A 17812-nucleotide genomic window follows, 5' to 3' on the forward strand; every position below is an offset into this window, starting at 1 on the left:
ATAATAATAATAATAATAATAATAATAATAATAATAATAATAATAATAATAATATATTTATACCCCGCTCTTCAGCCAAAAGGCTATCAGAGCGGCTTACAGTTTGGTATGTGGCAGTATCAGGCTGCAAAAGAAAACCTCATTTGGCGTTTCCTCTCCCTGAATGGTTTCCATCTCAGGTGATCATTATAAGAAGTACTGTACAGTACTATGCTACTTTAGGAATTAGTCCCCAAGTCTGCTTCTCTTTCTTCTTTCTACTTCAACCCCTTTTCCTTTTGTGCTGTGTTTTTTAGACTAGCTTGCAGCCAGGGCCTGTTTTGTTTTTACGGATTTTAAGCAAGGTAACTTGGGAGACTTTTGACTGGAGTGATATAAAACATGTTTTAAATTCTAAGCCTGAGGGCAGGGAACCGTCTAATTAAAAATAATAATAATTGTAAGCTGCTCTGAGAGCCTTTAGGGCTGAAGGGTGGGGTATAAATACCATAAATAAAATAAAATAAAAAACATTTTGTGATGAAAACATGTCTCTTGTTCACATGACGTTTCCATACAACAATTTTTTCCCTACTGAGACTATAGCTTGAAACTAGATCCAGATCATCTCAGCCAATCAGAAAGGAAGATCCTCTCTCACAATTCTGCAAACAGAGATTAAAGTCAAACCAGTCTTTTTGGCAACTAGGTCGGAATTTTCACTTAGTTACCCTTTATCAGATATAGCTCAGTGCCACAATATATCCAAGCAGGGAACAAACTTAATTCTACTTTTTGAAACCAGCGTCAGTAAAACATACACTATTGTTTAAATATTTTTATTTGTTTAAACAGTTTTGTATTTTTTTTTTAAATGAGCTTTTCAAAATTTTGAAAATGCTCATGGTGCCAGCAATGTAAACCTCTGCCATTTTTTCCTTTTTTGCCTTATGAAGTTCAAGAGATATTGACAACATGGGCAGGTTACAGCTTTAATCCCAGCTGCCTATAAGCAGATCTATGGAGCAGAAGCAGGAGGGAGAAGAAAAGGAGGAGAGAAGTCACATTTGTGTGTAGACTGCCAGTTGCTAACCACAGGGATACAACCTTCAAAGCAATCTCCCAAGCAGGGGGGAATATCACACCACTCATTTTGATCAGGAAGAGGAATAAGACAACACATGCTGGGTGCCAATTTCATCTTACCTGCATAGAATTTCCTGATGTACTGCTTGTTCTCAAGCAGAGGCTTCAGCTGAGCTGACAGGCAATGGAACTGCAGACTGTGCTGGAGCCACAGCTCTGCAATGGCTCGGTCGCTGTCAGTGTTTCGCTGTCCATTCTCATGCAGACTGATGAACTGGAAAACAGATAGGACTTTCAAGAAAATGCAGACCAAGGCCAGGAGGTAATGAGACAGCAGTCTATCAGTTCATCATTGATTAAATGTCCTTCTCAGTCTGCAAAGCTCCCAGAAAGTATTAGCATAGTGGCTGTTTGAGGCGCCACCTGACACTTGAGAAGCAGTGTGGTCTGAGCTGTGGGCAAACAGGGGAAATAATTGCCTCCCGGGACTAGACTGAGAAGACCTGCTTTGTATTTCTCCAGGGAAGGAAGCAACTGCATTTGCCCTTGCCTGACCACATCTTCTGGACTGATAAATCTTGAAATGAGAATTTCTGCAGCACATAAAACACGTTTAACTGTTTGTCTCCAGAGGAGTCTGCATGCACTCCAATATGAAACCTGTCCAAATCATCCCCTTCTCCCATTTTGATATCCTCTTCCCACCTTTGATTTTATGTCATGAATGCTCACAAAGGGTGTCAGTTGGATTCTGGCACTGTGCCACAAGCTAGTAATTACTTCAGGATGGAAACGTGAGAGGAACAGCCAAAAACATCAACAATAGAACAGGTAATACTTCCACTCCCATCACCGGGACCAGATCACCACTGCTAAAAAACTATTTGAGCAATGCAAAGGCTTGACCACTGCAAAAGATCATTCACACTTAACCCTTGCTTTCACTTTTACCCAGCCTGATAAGCCCTTCCAAAGTATCAACAGGAGCTGGAACAAAATCCAATTTAACTAGCTCTTTCCCTTAGTGTTTTGCAAATGTCTGAGGCCACATGCTTCTCTTCTGAGTAGCTTGCAAGCCCAGCTCTATGTGCCACCTGTGAGTTTGCTGCCTGCCTCTCCCACTCCCCTTCAGCACCGCCTTATTTATTTATGGGATTTATATCCTGCATTTCTTCCAAAATGGGATTCAAAACAGCTTACAATAATTTAAAGAACTAAAGCTAAAACATTAATTGTAAAAAAAATTTAAATAGTTAAATAATACTAATATTAAAACATACGTTAGAAACCAGAAAACAGCATAGTTTCTCTGAGCTACATATCATTTCCTTTTAGACTACCTCTCTGCAATTTGCTTTTTAGACCCTCTGCAAAGGTCAAAACAACAAAGAAGCAGGCAACCTCCACTCACCTTGTTTATAATGATAAGCCTTCTTCTTTGCTCTTCATCACAGTTCTTCCTTCCCACTCATTCACCCACCCCACAAAATGCAGGCTTTTCCCTCCCCACTTCCCCCAAATAGCTCACCTTCTCCACATGGTGGGCAGTCTGTGGGCTCAGCCATCGGATGTCCTTCACAAACTGCCAGTAATCCCTCTGCCGACAACACACCTGCCCAAGGAAGACACACCGTTAAGATTCTCTTGGCAGCATCGGCTTGGTTAGTGCTCAGAGTCCAGACTGAGAGGACAGTGCAACCTTCACTGCATTGGGGGGGGGGGGGGAGTACACACAAGCCGTCAATAGGAGAACAGCCTAGAAAGGGGAAGGAAATTAACTCCTTTATAGCTGCTGGCTTTGAACTACCAACCAAAGCTTATCCGGTGACCCAAAGTACTACTTCTGCAACAATCTGTTATATTGAACATGCACCTGCAAAAAATAACAATAATTAAAAAAAAATAAACACTCCACACACAGCTTTCCTTTTGCCAGTAGAACATCTGGCAGAAGCAAAGCCAAAAATTTAGGTATGGCACCACATCTCTTTATTCTGAATGCACTGCACTCAAAGTGAGCCAGGTAAATCTTTATAAATCAAAATTGATCTATTTTACCTTTTATCTTAAAGCAGGAAGATAAGCATGATAACCTATGTACAAAATAGTGTTCATTTATTTATGGGGTTTATACCTCCGCCTTTTTCCCAAAAAGGGATTCAAGGAGGCTGCAGTTGCACAGTCTCAGTTACACATGTGGAAAGTAAAGTGAGTAAGATTAAAAAAAACAAAACACAAGTCTAGCACCACATTTAAGGCCAACTTATTTTAGCATGTGCTTCCTTGGGTTGAAGTTCATTGATTTTAACTGGCAAAACCCCTGCTAAAATAAATATATTGTTTACTCTGAAATAGATTAATTTGGCTTGTGCCAAGACCTTTTGCATGCCCCAATACCTTTTGAAGTCAGGTTAGATGTCCTTATAAGAGGCCTTTCTCTGTAGCAGCACAATGACTGTAGAAATCCCTGGTTGAGGAAATTAGGCTGGCGCCATCTCTTTTAAGCTTCTCTGAAAATCTCAAATTTCTGGCAGGCTCAAATGAGAGGTAGTGATCTTTCAGGTCTATTGGAAGGGCCATCCTCTATCCCAGGGGTAGGCAACCTTTTTGAGCTGGGGGCGGGGGGGCGGTGCTTCCACCCTCCGGGGCGGAGCTGCACATGTGGGTGGAGCTTCCACCCTCTGGGGCGGAGCCGCATGCCAGGGCAGAGCTTCTACTATCTGGGGGAGGAGCCACATGTCAGGGGCGGAGTTTCCACCCTCCGGGGGCGGAGCCACATAATAATACAGTGGTACCTCGGGATACGAAATACCCAGGTTACGAAATTTTCGGGATACGAAAAAATCCCATAGGGAATTATTGTTTCGGGTTACGAATGTTTTTTCGGGTTACGAAAAAACTTTTGGTGCTTTTTTCGGCTTTTTCGCACGGAATCGCGGCTTTTCCCCATTAGCGCCTATGGCAATTCGGCTTACGAAGGCTTTTCGGGTTACGAAAGCGGCCGCGTTACGAATTAATTTCGTAACCCGAGGCACCACTGTAATAATATTTGCAAGAAGCTACTAGGGCCAGCAATGCCATAACACAGGAAAAATGCATGCACACTGTCTCAACCCAGAAAAGAGCAAACAAGTCCATGTGGGGGGATTTTGCAAAGAGAATACCAAAGGATAACAACAACAATAATAATAGCAATATTTGAAAGAATGGAAGCGACTAGGCAAGGCCAGAAAACGGCAAAAAACGCATGCCACTGTCTCAAACCACTTTCTTTCTCTCCCTCCCTCCTCCCTCTCACCCCACCCCCTCTCTCTTCTCCCCCCCTCCCTCCCTCCCTCCCCTCCTCTCTCTCCTCCCCTCCTCCCTCTCTTTCCTCTCCCTCCCACCCTTTCTCTCTCTTTCTCTCTTCCCCTCCCTCCCTCTCTTTCCTCTCCCTCCCACCCTTCTCTCTCTCTCTCCTCCCCTCCCTCCCTCTCTTCCTCTCCCTCCCACCCTTTCTCTCTCTCTCCTCCCCTCCCTCCCTCTCTTTCTCTCCCTCCCACACCTTCTCCTCTCTCCTCTCCTCCCTCCCTCCCTCCCTCTTTCCTCTCCCTCCCACCCTTTCTCTCTCTCCTTCCTCCCCTCCCTTGCTCCATCTCTCTCTCTCTCTGCCTCCTCCTCCTTCCCCCCCGCCCCTCCATTTATAGGAGGAAGGAAGGAGCCAGGAGGGAGGTGGGCGGCGCCCATTTGAAGGCCCGGCGCGGCTCCTGGAGCCCCGTTTCAGGGCTCTGGAGGCCGCATCGGGCCTCCTAATGGGCGCCGCCATTTTGCCCTTCAAAACGGCGGCGAAGTCTCGCGCAACCTTTATGGTCGTGCGAGACTTCGCTGCCATTTTGAAGGGCAAAGTGGCGGCCGGAGCGGCCAAAATCAGCGTCAATTTCAGTGGCAGGAGGGACCGGGGGCCGGCAGAAAGGCGCCCACGGGCCGCATCCGGCCCACGGGCCGGAGGTTGCCGACCCCTGCTCTATCCCATCAGTAAAGTAAATACATTGTGGAGGGTCTTGGGAGAAGCCTACCTCAGTGGTGGCACTCTAGTTGTAGAATACTTTCCTTATAGATACCCACTTGGCACCAACCTGGTATCATTTTGGCACCAAGTCGGAACATGGCCTTCAATTTTTTTTTTATTATTATTATTATTAATATTTAATTCTTTGGGCCTAACCGATTTTATCCTTTTTGTGCATGTGCTATGGTTAGCACTATTTTAAATTGTTTTAAGTGGTTTCAAATCATCTGGTTTAAATGATTTAATATATTTTCAATATTTTAAATGTTATTGTCATAATTTATTGTTTTAAATTGATCCTATTGATTAACTTTATTGTAAGCTTCAGATATTTAGCCATAGGGAGGGATGAAATATATTAATTAATCAATATATGAGTAGCGTAAAGCTATCCCAGTACAACACCTCACTATTTAGCCTGCTGTACCGGTGCTTAGCTATACTGTAGTTTCAGAATTGACTTCAAGCGTTGTCTCATCTATAGTAGACTGAAATACCTTCCAGAGGATGGATCACTAATCAAGCTACTTCTGCTCAGGAAAGATAATTAGCAAAATAGATGGAGATGAAAAGAGGTACTCCTAGCTATTGAGGCTTCCTGGGCCCAGCCCATAGCGTCACTTCAAGGAGATACCATGGTAAGCTATGTACACGGTGTTGGTTATCACCTTTAAAGCCCTACATGGATTGGACCCAATTTATTTAAGGGATTGCCTGCTTCCATATAATCCGCTCCATACACTCAGGTCCTCTGGGAGGAATTTATTACAGACCTTGAAGACCAGACTGACAGCGACCTCCCAGAGGACATTTTCTGCAACCGCTCCCAAGTTATGGAGTGGCCTGCCAAATGAGATCCACTGAATCACTAATTTAGACAGTTTTAAGAAAGCTGTTAAGACGGATCTCTTCCGGCAGGCCTTCCTGGAATAAAATACTCGGCCACACAAGACTCCGCCACACATGTGATGATTCAGTCCATAGTTATCGGTTATTGGTTATCATTCTGGTTTTAATTGTTGAATTTTTCCTTTTTTAAGGGGGGGGGAGACAGTATGTATATATTGGGATATTTTAATCTTTGTACGATGTTATGATTATTTTGACAAAAAGCGGGATAGAAATAAAAGTTTTATTTATTTTTATTATAAAAGTCACAGAGAGGTCAAGCGCAATCAAAAGGTTTGTTCTCTCCCTTGACAATGGTCATCAAGGAGACTGAAGAAGATGGACTGAAATGGATTTAAACTAGGGCAGTGCTACTGAAAGTGCAGTCCATGGCATGAGCCTAGTGGCTGTCAGTCGCAGAGAGTTTCCAAGAAAGAAAGAAGTAATTGTAGATAATGGACACAAACATAGTACTGGTCCCTGGGATGCTGGAGAGAAATAATCTGCCAACCCTATATCAGATATTTTAAGAAGCACTGGGTTAAGGGATGGGTAACTTTTGGCCCTTCAGCTTTTGTTGGCCTCTAATTCCCATCAGCTCCAGCAGATGTATCCAATGATCTCAGATGATGAGAATTAGCATCCAGCAACATCTACAGGCCAATTCATTGCTTGAAAGGGATACAAGTAACAAAATGTCAGTTGTTTCAGCACCCCTGATGGGGCAGACATCATCGGTGCCTGTGCCATGGAGTAATTACTTGTAAGAAGCACAGGGGCAACATAGCAACAATTAAGGTTGGCACCACAAACACTTTTCATGAGTTCACAAGAAATGAGAAGAAGTAACTTCACTGTATATGCATGGTGGCAGATAATATAGGGGGAGGGGGGAAGCAACCCGACCATGGACTCTGGAGCTCTGTTTACAGAACATGCAAATCTAACCCTCAGATCTGAAGCTAACAGGAACCAGGGCATAAAAAAATCCCCCTCAGCCCAATACTGAAGGTGCCTACTAGGCATAGTGTCAATCATATTTCCAGAATTCACGCTTTACTAAGATGGTTTCGGTTTTTTCTTTTGTTTATAAAATCAGAGATTTTTTAAAGCATTTAAATCCTACTTTAAGCACAGAAAGTCCTCTTTTCTCCTTCTGATTCATCACATTTTATCAAGAGGTACACCATACACAATTTCAAGATAAGGATCACCTTCACAAAATGCAAAGGGCGTAGGTGTAAACGTGTGTCACAGAGAGAAAGGGAGAAACTGATTTACTGATTTTATTATCTGGAGAAAATCCAAAGATCACTCATAACATGGATTATAGCTTTTCTGCTCTTATGATACCTCTTGTGGTTGTATCTTTGGAGGCAGGGGAAAGCCCTGCAGAACAGATATTACCAACTCTTATCTCAAAAGTACAATATTCCAGCCACAAAATGATCAAGGCAAGTTAATGATTGATTCTTGCTGCTACTGCTATTCATGTAGTAACTGCAGTTCAACAAAGGCAGTGGCAACAGAACATGGGCTAAAGTTCCACCACTTCAATAAAAACCAAAGTGAGGAAGAGGAAGCAAAATGTCTATATAAGAGTGAAGGGAAAACATCATTAGTTCAGGAAGAGAAACTGACTGGCAGTAGATTCAGGACAACCCCACAAAAAAACTCTCATGTACTGATAGCTCATTTGAAAAAGCATTACAGATTATCAGCTGTGCATGAATATGACTCCCTCCCCCTTTTTGTGAGAACTCAAGGATTGTCAGATACCCTCCCACCTTTTATAATTTCTAGCAGATCCCAAGAATTCAAACTGTACTCTCCCATCTATGTAGAAGGCATCAAGAGAGAAATCAAGTAAGATCTGTGTCCTGACTCGATTTCTTCACAGACATCAAAGTGGCATGCATGGGATTTGCAGGTAGTCACCCATCCAGGTACTTGCAAGATACAAACCTGCTCAGCTTCCACAAGGTTACTGCATGCCCTCAAGGCCTTGCCCTTTAGACTGGTCACTAGCAAAATCTCCTGGCTAGTGTTCTATGACAATGAAATTGGTTACCTACGAAGGGTCATAACCTCTGGAGGTCTCTTGAGGATAAGCTGGCCAGATATCTGGCTTAGTGTGCAGCCCTCTGTGATGAAGGAGTAACAGCACCATTGTTTCTCTTAAGATCACTTCCAAACCACTGTATCCAGAAGTTTCTATCATTAGACAGGGGAATGGGAGAATGTCCTCTCCAACCAAGATAGGTCTTGAGAAGACAGACAGGAGATCAGGCTGGTAAGCTTGAAATTTGGATGGAAAAAGGTTAAAACCAAGTAAACAATGAACAAGGAAAATAGAAGGGTAAAAACAAATAATACAGGGGCCATTAAGGAAGCAAGACCATCTCATATAGGAAGGGCTGCAAGTTTTTGATAGACAGGAAGCACTCTAAGGTGGAGAGAGAAAAGTACCGTACTTGCTTAAGGCCACTAAATATCTGGGATATGAAAGAAAGAAAGAAACCTGGATGAGTCTTTTAGCTTGCACTGTACATTTGCTCTTTTAAAAATAGAAACAGTAGTTGGTCCTTGATTCATTCTTTAACTCACCTATTTCATGTCCCTTGTTCAGTGGTCATAATCTGTTCAATAATATTTGTGTCTATTTTATTTCAAGACATAGTACATTGGGAAGGAGTGGGAAGTTATATCAGGAGTGAGCAAAGAGCAGCCAAGGGGAGGGATCACAGGTGTCTCCAAGGTTGTTTTTGCAGCTCTCAATTTCCCATCTAACTTCCCTGGACAATTTTTTCTGGACAAAGTGGGGGGGGGGGGGGACTGAATTGCCTCTCTCAGAAGCCTACAGGATTGGTCACTCACCTTCTAAATAAATCATGTGGCCATTTAGCATCAATAAATACTTGTTTCTCAAAACCTGAATTGACTCCTGGACACTTTCATTTTGTTTTTTCCCCATCTGTGGGGCATTTCTGGTGGTTTGCATGGCAGCTGCAGTGTCCCAGGGACAGAAAATTGGCAGCTGGGGCTAACAGGTTGCCTATCCTTGGACTAGACCATTTCAAGTGTCCCTTTCTCATACGTTACTTTGTGACAATTCCAAGTAAAGTGATGAAGACACAACTACCAGTGGCAAAAGCACAGCCATAAATTCTTGATAGCCCAACACGGGGAAGCCTACCTTATCTGGGATGAGACCATGATATAGGATGCTATGCATGTCCCTGCAGAGCCTCTCCAAGCCGCCATATTTTGACCAGACATTGGGATTATTGATTGACACCAAACCTTCCACTGTAGTCTTCAAGTTGCCCAGCAGCTTCCAGTGCTCTTTCCTGCAAACATACCAGCAACAAACCATTGTCAGTTCTGCAAATGAAGGCATTGTTTCCAGACACCAGAAAGACCATAACCTCCTCTTGGGAAACAATGCAATAGCAGCACAGATCCAACTACACATTCAACAGAGATCTGAATGCTGTGCAACACAACTATTTCTACTACACTAGACAATGCTGTAGCTCCACTGCTTGGCTTCAGAGGTCCTACTCCAGACCCTGACACACCTCCCCCCCCCCCGCCCGACATTTAGTCTCTAGGGGCCTGGGTTTCTAAACAAACAATGAGTCCTCAATTGTCTTCACAGTATGAAAAGAAATCTTGTATAACTGAACAAAAGAAATTGAAGCATTAGCTTTTGTATACTTAGGGCCAAAAATGAAGCTGCTTCGAGTCACTTTGGAGGTATGCTGTTTAAATGCTGCAGGCGTCCTAAGAGGCCACAACCCACGCCATAGCCAAAGTCCATTCCTAAAGACTGGAGCGCAGCTTTGGCACAGCTTCTGGCTTCTTAAGATGCATGTGTCATTTAAACAGCATACCTCCAAAGTGATCCAAAGCAGCTTTATTTTGGCCTGTCTGTTCCAACTCTATGAGGTCAGGCCCCACCTAGAATATTGTGTCCAGTTCTGGGCGCCACAATTCAGAAAGGACATTGAGAAACTGGAGTGTGTCCAAAGGAGGGCGACAAAAATGGTGAAGGGGCTGGAAACCATGCCCTATGAGGAACGACTTAGGGAGCTGGGGATGTTTAGCCTGGAGAAAAGAAGGTTAAGAGGTGATATGATCGCTCTGTTTAAATATTTGAAGGGATGTCATATTGAAGAGGGAGCAAGCTTGTTTTCTGCTGCTCCAGAGAACAGGACCCGGAACAATGGATACAAGCTGCAGGAAAAGAGATTCCACCTGAACATTAGGAAGAACTTCCTGACAGTAAGGGCGGTTCGACACTGGAATGCACTCCCTTGGAGGGTGATAGAGTCTCCTTCCTTGGAGGTCTTTAAACAGAGGCTGGATGGCCATCTGTCAGGGATGCTTTGATTTGGATTTCCTGCATGGCAGGGGGTTGGACTGGATGGCCCTAGTGGTCTCTTCCAACTCTATGAGGTCAGGCCCTTAGCCTACTTCCTAAGATGAAAGTTTACAAGTTCACAATGTACAGGTTCATTATCATTCTGCCTAAAAGAAGGAATTGTAGGCTTTCCAACATTCAGAGGAATCTTTGGGTAAGTGTGTCTGCCCACGCTTGTAGGTACCTCCCCTGCCTCTTACACATAAAAATAATGGATCTAGGAACACTCAAAAGCATGGTTCTTTGTGTGAGTGTCTGCTCACAATTCTAATCTCATATCAATTCTTTCTGTGAATGTGTCTGTCCACATCCCTGCCTCTTTCACTCAGAAATATATGAATCCAAAGAAATCCGCCAGTTCAGAGTAATAAAAAGGAGGTTCTTCTGCTCACAATACATAATTAACTTATAAAGTGTTCTTTCCCAGGATGAGGCCATGGCCTCTGGAGTAAAAGAGAGTGGAGACAGATTCATGAAGGTCTCATTAAGAGCCATCAGCCATGGCAACTGAATTGAACTTTCAGATTCAGAAGTCTCTGGCTCCAAATACCAGCTGCTTAGAAATAATTTATGCGGGAGAGAAGCTACCTTAAAGACCGTTTATATAATATACTTCTTAGATGCCTTTCAAGAGTACAGCCTTCTCTAGGCGACTTGCAATATATAATGTCAACTATCCGTTGCAGTAAAACAAATCCAAAAATTAACTAACCAAAAAAGGGAGAAGCATACTCAATAAGTATCTACAAGTCACAGAAAACAAAGCTATAAAAGCCCTTTTAGAAGCAACAAAAGCCATTTATGTCTCAGGAGCCTGGTCCACATTATTATTATTATTATTATTATTATTATTATTATTATCATCATTTTTTATTTATTTATATAGCGCTGTAGATTTGCACAGCACTGTACATAAAGCAAAAAATAAATAACAGATGGGGCCATGACTATGAAGGCTTATTTCTAATACATTCTAAACATATTGATCTGGCTGGTGAACCAATGAAGTTGGCTTCCAAAGGTGATAATAAAATCTAGGTAGAATTTACTAGATCCTAAATTGAAGATCAGTCAAAAGAAAAAAGGCTGCAATCCAGACAGCTTCTGCAATAACAAAGTACAGTACATGGCACTTTACAAACATAAGCAAAAATAGATGGGTCCTTGCTCCAAGAAGCTTACAATTGATATTCTGATAGCTCAACAGAGGGAGGCAGAGGGACTCATGTTATAGTGAATTAATGAGCATTGCTCTGAGTTCAGGATTTTTAAATGTATTTTAGAATGAAACAACATATTACACATCTTTAGAATTCATTTCAACTGGGACAAGGCGTTAAGCCAAGGGATTTAAAGGATGAAATATAGTAGTGTCATGTAAAATGTTCTTGGAAGGGGTTCCAGACATAAAGGAGTAGCGGGAAAGGATGGATCAAAGATTAAGGCTGGGGAACTGAGAATGCTGGAGCTCAAGATCAAGGACTCCATAAGCCAGAAAGAATTGAACTGAGGGCTGGCAGGCACTGAGTTAGGCCTATATTTAGAAACTTCCTCCTGTTTTTTAGTGCATTGCAAGAATGTGCTTTGCATCTTAACAACAAAACTGGACACTCACTGGCTTGAAGACTCAGAGGGCCACCCTAGGACAGAAGCTGCTTTGTTTACCGCTTTTAAAAAAGGGCTCAGTTCACTGAAAGTCTGTGTTAAAGACCAGCCACAGGAGAAAATCTGCTGCTCTTCCTGGAGAGCTATTCTTAAAATGCATTCTGCAAAATCATATTGCAGGGAAAGAATGCCTGCATGCTATCTGAGTGCTTTCTCCATGTCATTCAGGAATGGTGGCATTACTTACCAATTAGGCATGTGTGCATACACACACACACACACACACACACACACATACATACACACACCCACACACACCCACACCCATACACACCCCTCAATGTTTTTAGAATGCCAAAGAATGAATGCCAAAGAATGCTACTGTCAGTGGACTGACATGGAAAAAGCACACTGGTAATTTGCCAGTTTCAGAAGGGAGTAGCAATTACTTTTGAGCAAACATAAATTGCAAATGTGGCACTCTTAGGGCTTCCTGAGCAGCATTTGTTTATACTCCTGCTTTCAAATTCAGACATACCAAAGAGGGAAGGAAGCACCATGTAAATGTGAGGGCTTTATGTAGTTCATGACAGCAACACTCTGCTGGCCAGGAATATGTCCATTACCTTTTGAGGTCTAATGAATTCTGCTCATTCTCTTTTCCACTGTTGTTGTTGTGTGCCTGCAAGTCCTTTCTAACATATGGCGACTCTTTGGCGATGCTATCGTGGAGTTTTCTTGGCAAGATTTCTTCAAAGAAGACATATCATTGTGATCCTCTAAAACTCCAAATCCTTTCACAAAACACATGTGCCCGGTAGCCCTTGGTGTAACCCTTGCAGCCTCAAACTCAAGCAATATGGATACCGAAGGGAGGCAACCAAATTTTATAATCTTTATACTCGATCTTATTTAATTGGCGGGATAGAAAGATTTATTATTATTATTATTATTATTATTACTACTACGTTTGCCTTTGCAGGCCCTCTCACCATTTATCTGATGATGGTTTATTTATATAGCACCAGCAGTATACATGGCACTTTATATAAGCAGTTTACAATTTTTGACAGTTGCCTGCCCTGTGGCTTGCAGTCTAAAAATATAGGACACACAAGGAAAAGGGGATGGCAGCCAGGGAGGGGATTGAGTTCAAGACATGCTGGCTATTGTCTTTGAGGCCACAGCAGTGACAGCTGGGATGGATGGAGGGCCCTTCATCAACTGCTGGGCCTAGGCACGATAGATCAGGGACAGGAATCATCTGGTCCTGTAGAGATTTTTGGACTGCAAGTCCTAGCCAGCAAAGCCAGCAGCCCTAGTCAGTAAAGCCAATATCAAGGAATGCTGGGGACTACAGTCCTTCTGCCTTCTCTCATGTAAGAAATTACTCTATTCCAATTAGTGGTGGAAATGTATTTTTCAAAGAATGGTTAGCCCTTGAACAAGCAAGTAACAACCAAGGGAAATAGTGAAGAATAAAGGGCACAATGGCAAGAGGAAAGGGAGGGTGGTAAATCATCATCACCCTTCAGCAAATGATTACAAGCCTGGCTTCAAGAATAATAACAGATGCCAACCAAACACATCATTGCAAATGAGTCACTGTTCTAAACTGGAATCGTCATCATTTCTTCTTGTTAAAGGTAAAATTGCATTTGAAAAATCATTTACATTCCACATCCCACGTTCCAACTAAACAGTGTACAGTACATTACAATGGTCTAAAATGGAAATAACTTAAGGTACAGTTGGCCCGCCTTATCCACGGATGCTTTTATCCACGAATTCAAGCATCCACAGTTTGAAAATATTTTTAAAAGTATCAATTCCAAATAGCAAACCTTGATTTTGCCATTTTATATATGGGACATCATTTTGCTCTGCCATTATATTTACTGGGACTTGAGCATCCATGGATTTTGTCCTAGAACCAAACCCCAGCGGATAACAAGGGCCCACTGTATTTGTGTAAACTGTTGTAAGATTAGTCCTTTCTAGAGAAGATTGCAGAACCAACATGTAGTGGTTCAAATTTGGACTCTGGAAGACCAGGATCTGAATCCTTTCCTGGTCATGATAGATTTGCCTTAGGGTTACCATATGTTAGAAATGTCTTGAAGTCACTTAATAACGAAGTACAGTCAGCCCATTTGCAAAGCTGGACACAGCTGCTACCTCTTTATCCAGGAGCAAAGCTGGTTTAGGAAATTCCTGAGTTCTCTGCTACTCCAGAGAATAGGACCCAGTGCAATGAATGCAAGCTATAGGAAAAGAAACTCCACCTCAACATTAGGAGGAACTTTCTGACAGTGAGAACTCTTGAACAGTTGGACACACTCCCCTGAAAAGTGGTGGAGTCTCCTTTTTTGGAGGTCTTGAAACAGAGGCTGGGTGGCCATCTGTCGGGGGTCTTTTGATTCTGTGTTCCTGCATGGAAAAAATGGGATTAAACTGGCTAGCCCTTGTGGTCTCTTCCAATTCTGTGATTCTATATGACACCTAATAATTCTTTTTCCTTCCACATCCGATCTGATCTAGACCAACATGTGTACAATGGCTTCCTCCTCTGTATATTCCTAGCAATTGGTATACAGAGACATACTGGTAACAGCCATCAATAGGCTTATCTTCCATGAATTTGCTCATTGTCTTTTACAGTTATCCCTGCTGCTAGTCATTTCTACATTTTGTTGAAGTGAACTCCATAGTTTAATTGTGTAAAATTCTTCCTTTTACCCACCATGAATCGCCAACATGTACCTTCGAGGATCAAAAAGAGTTCCCAGTAAATTTACGTTATAGAAGCTTGAAGAACTGGCTTAACTGAACAATGTGACACCACAACTATGTAAGAAGCTGTTTAACATTGGTTTGAACTATTAATTGGTCACCTTGCCCAACACAGGTGCAAAACACACTGCAGAATCCAGTTTGAGACCACTTTAACTGCCCTGGCGCAGTGCTAGGGAATCCTGCTAATTGTAATTTATTCTGGCACCAGAGCTCTCTGACAGAGAAGGATACATATCTGACAAAACTACTGTTCCCAGAATTCCCTAGCATTGACCCAGGGCAGTTAAAGTGGTCTCAAACTGGATTATTTCTGCAGTGTGTTCTGGATCACAGCCTACTCTAGTTCTCCAAAGTCTCAAAGTCTGTTACCTAATAGCCTTTCAAGAAGTACAGGAGACTGCATTTGTGTTCTTCTATCTGCAAAATGTGACCTACAACCATTTCCCAAAATGGATATAGTCCATATTACAATAATAATTGTAAGCCGCTCTGAGAGCATTTAGGTATGAAGGATGGGGTATAAATACCATAAATAAATAATAAATAAATATGCAAGGCACCCAAGTAGCTCATTGATTACTCCTATTGACTGTGACTTTTGTCTGTCAGAGACAGAGGTTTTCTTGACTTCAGCTGTAAGAAACTACCAAAATCAAACCCAGGATCATGAACTCATTAATCCCATTCCACAGCTCCTTCTACTTACGTAAAAACTGCTGATGCCCACAATTAATCCAAAGGACAGAAAATAATGTATTTAAATAAATATGACACTCTATACACTCAGCCTGAGTGCCATGTTAAGCACATGCCAGAAGCTCTCTGCCTCTCATCTGAAGAAACATGATGAACTCAGCTGCAGTGACTCAGAACACAGCCAGGAAGTGTTGCTACCAAGTCAAGCTGTCTGAAAAACAACTCTCTTTTTTAAAAAATCAACAATTTTTTCAAATGTACTCAGCCTAAGGTAGAAGAGCCAATTTTTCAATAGCTGAGCTTTTTAGCATTAACACAAAACAGGACATTCCATCAAATGTCTTTTCTTCCTGCAGCACAATGACATAACAAGCGCTTCTGAACTCTTCTGAACAACTTTATGAAAGTACAGCATAACTGTGTAAGAGGCACACCGTCCTGTGACTGAATCTCTGATCTAAGAAATATAGCAGTACAGAACATAGGTAAAAGACAACACAACCAATCAGGACCAATGTTACATATTTTTGCTACCCAAATAACTGCATTTCACAATCATCCATGCTGTATGTGCCATATTTGTTAAGAAGGTTGCAGAATGGCTGCTGTACATAAATGAAAATTGTGACATGCTAGGAATAACTCACAGGCCCAGCCGTTGAAATAGGTGAAGGGAGCCCATATGCTCACATGCTTTCCCTTCAGTGCAAGCATATCTTAGGCAGTGATAGCAAACTGTAGTTTCAAAGCTACCAGGTAAGCAGGAAAGTCAGCAGGCATGAATTATCCTGACTTGTTCTTCCTCAGACCTCTATATATACCATACTCTGATATGCAGAGAATGTATATGTCAGTGATTCCCAAACTCTGGCCCTTCTAGACTTTGGTTCCTAGAATCCCAGACCATTGGCCAAGATGACTGAGACTTCAGGGAATAAAAGCCCCAAAACACCCAGAGGACCAGAGTTTGGGATCATTGGTGTGGGCTATAAAGCAAGATGACACATGCTGACACAGAGCTCCTGGATCATACTAACAGCACTGTTGACATTTCTTCATACCTGTCGGTGATTTTCAAATGTATACTGGGGCAGATAACTGAGGCATAGTGGAGAGCCAGAGTCAGTGTGGTTTAATAGTTTTAAAGTGTTGGACTAGGGCTGGTAAACCCACTGGCTGACCTTGGGCAAGTCATACTCTCTCAGCCTCAGAGGATGGTAATAGTAAACCCCCTCTGAGGAATCTTGCCAAGAAAATCCTATGAGAGGTTCGCCTTAGGGCGTCATAAGTCAGAAACGACTTGAAGGCACAAAGCAACAAACACACAACAACTGCAAGAAGAGAAAGCAAGCAGCAAATTTGTGATTCTGTCCATAATCGAAGACGACACAATGTAGATCAGATGACTAAGCATGGATACTTTAGCAAGACATTTGACAACTGGGACAATACTGTCCCCAAAACACACACACACACACACACACACACACACACACACACTCTCAGTGCCCCTTGGGTGCTGCATCATCTAAACGCAGCACCAGAGGCGCACCACAACACCAAGCGCTGTGTGGTGCGGTGCATGGCATCACACTGCCATGAGGGCAGAGCTGGAGCATGTGTCGTATAGACGCCAAACCCTGACTCCAGCCCTTGGCCAGCCTTAATGGCTGGTCTGCACAGCCCCTCTGTGAAACTCTTAGCCTAGACAGAACAACTTCCTGCCTATTATTCCTGAAATGCGAAAGTGCCCAACATTAGCACTGTGCATCGGGGATTCTGGGGTTGCTCAGTGGAAAAGACATTAACAGAAGACTCTTGTCACAGAAGGAAGAAAGACAAGCTGAATGGTATTTTACTTCTAGGTAACTGCATACTGCACAGCAGCTTTAATGACTCCTGTGGGCCACCTCCCAGGCAGGAATTCTGAAAAGGCCATTCCAATGTTTGCTTCATAACTTGAAAAAGTGGGCTGAGAAGCTGTGACTTACACATAGCCAGCTTTGGAGACAAGGCATTGGTTTCCTAGACAACTAGCAGCAACTTGGCTTATGTTAGGCTTGTTTCTCACAAAAAGTTGGCTCTCCTGGGAAACAGAAACGTAAATCATTTGGGAAATAATCTAAAGCAATAGTGCTTGAATGGCAGCTCTTTTCCTTACTAAGTTGGCAAAAGATGTGCCCAAAAATTGAAGTGGCTGGCTGACTTAGGCCCGTTACAGACGGGCTAAAAAGTACGCGCAGAGCGCGTACTAGGATTAAGACGGGGCAGTGCTTCTGCACCGCCCT

General features: G+C 42.7%; 2 protein-coding genes across 6 annotated transcripts in view; one reads left to right on the forward strand and one right to left on the reverse strand.

Moving 5' to 3' along the window:
* Nucleotides 1-17812, forward strand: part of ARMC9 (armadillo repeat containing 9) — a 1183007-nt gene that overhangs the window by 591708 nt on the left and 573487 nt on the right. The window lies entirely within an intron of this gene.
* Nucleotides 1-17812, reverse strand: part of RUBCN (rubicon autophagy regulator) — a 62092-nt gene that overhangs the window by 39272 nt on the left and 5008 nt on the right. For 4 of the 5 annotated variants that reach the window (XM_042457381.1, XM_042457379.1, XM_042457380.1 and 1 more), the window contains exons 2-4: nt 9198-9351; nt 2594-2677; nt 1186-1339 (exon numbers count right to left, since the gene is read on the reverse strand). In XM_042457381.1, coding sequence (XP_042313315.1) covers nt 1186-1339; nt 2594-2677; nt 9198-9236 — 277 coding nt within the window. In that variant the 5' untranslated portion in view covers nt 9237-9351. Of the gene's footprint in view, nt 1-1185; nt 1340-2593; nt 2678-9197; nt 9355-17812 lie in introns of all 5 variants that reach the window. The other variant, XM_042457382.1, reaches the window with a different exon arrangement.

The sequence above is a fragment of the Sceloporus undulatus genome, chromosome 3 (genome assembly GCF_019175285.1).
Source record: "Sceloporus undulatus isolate JIND9_A2432 ecotype Alabama chromosome 3, SceUnd_v1.1, whole genome shotgun sequence".
In the NCBI taxonomy this organism is placed as follows: domain Eukaryota; kingdom Metazoa; phylum Chordata; class Lepidosauria; order Squamata; family Phrynosomatidae; genus Sceloporus; species Sceloporus undulatus.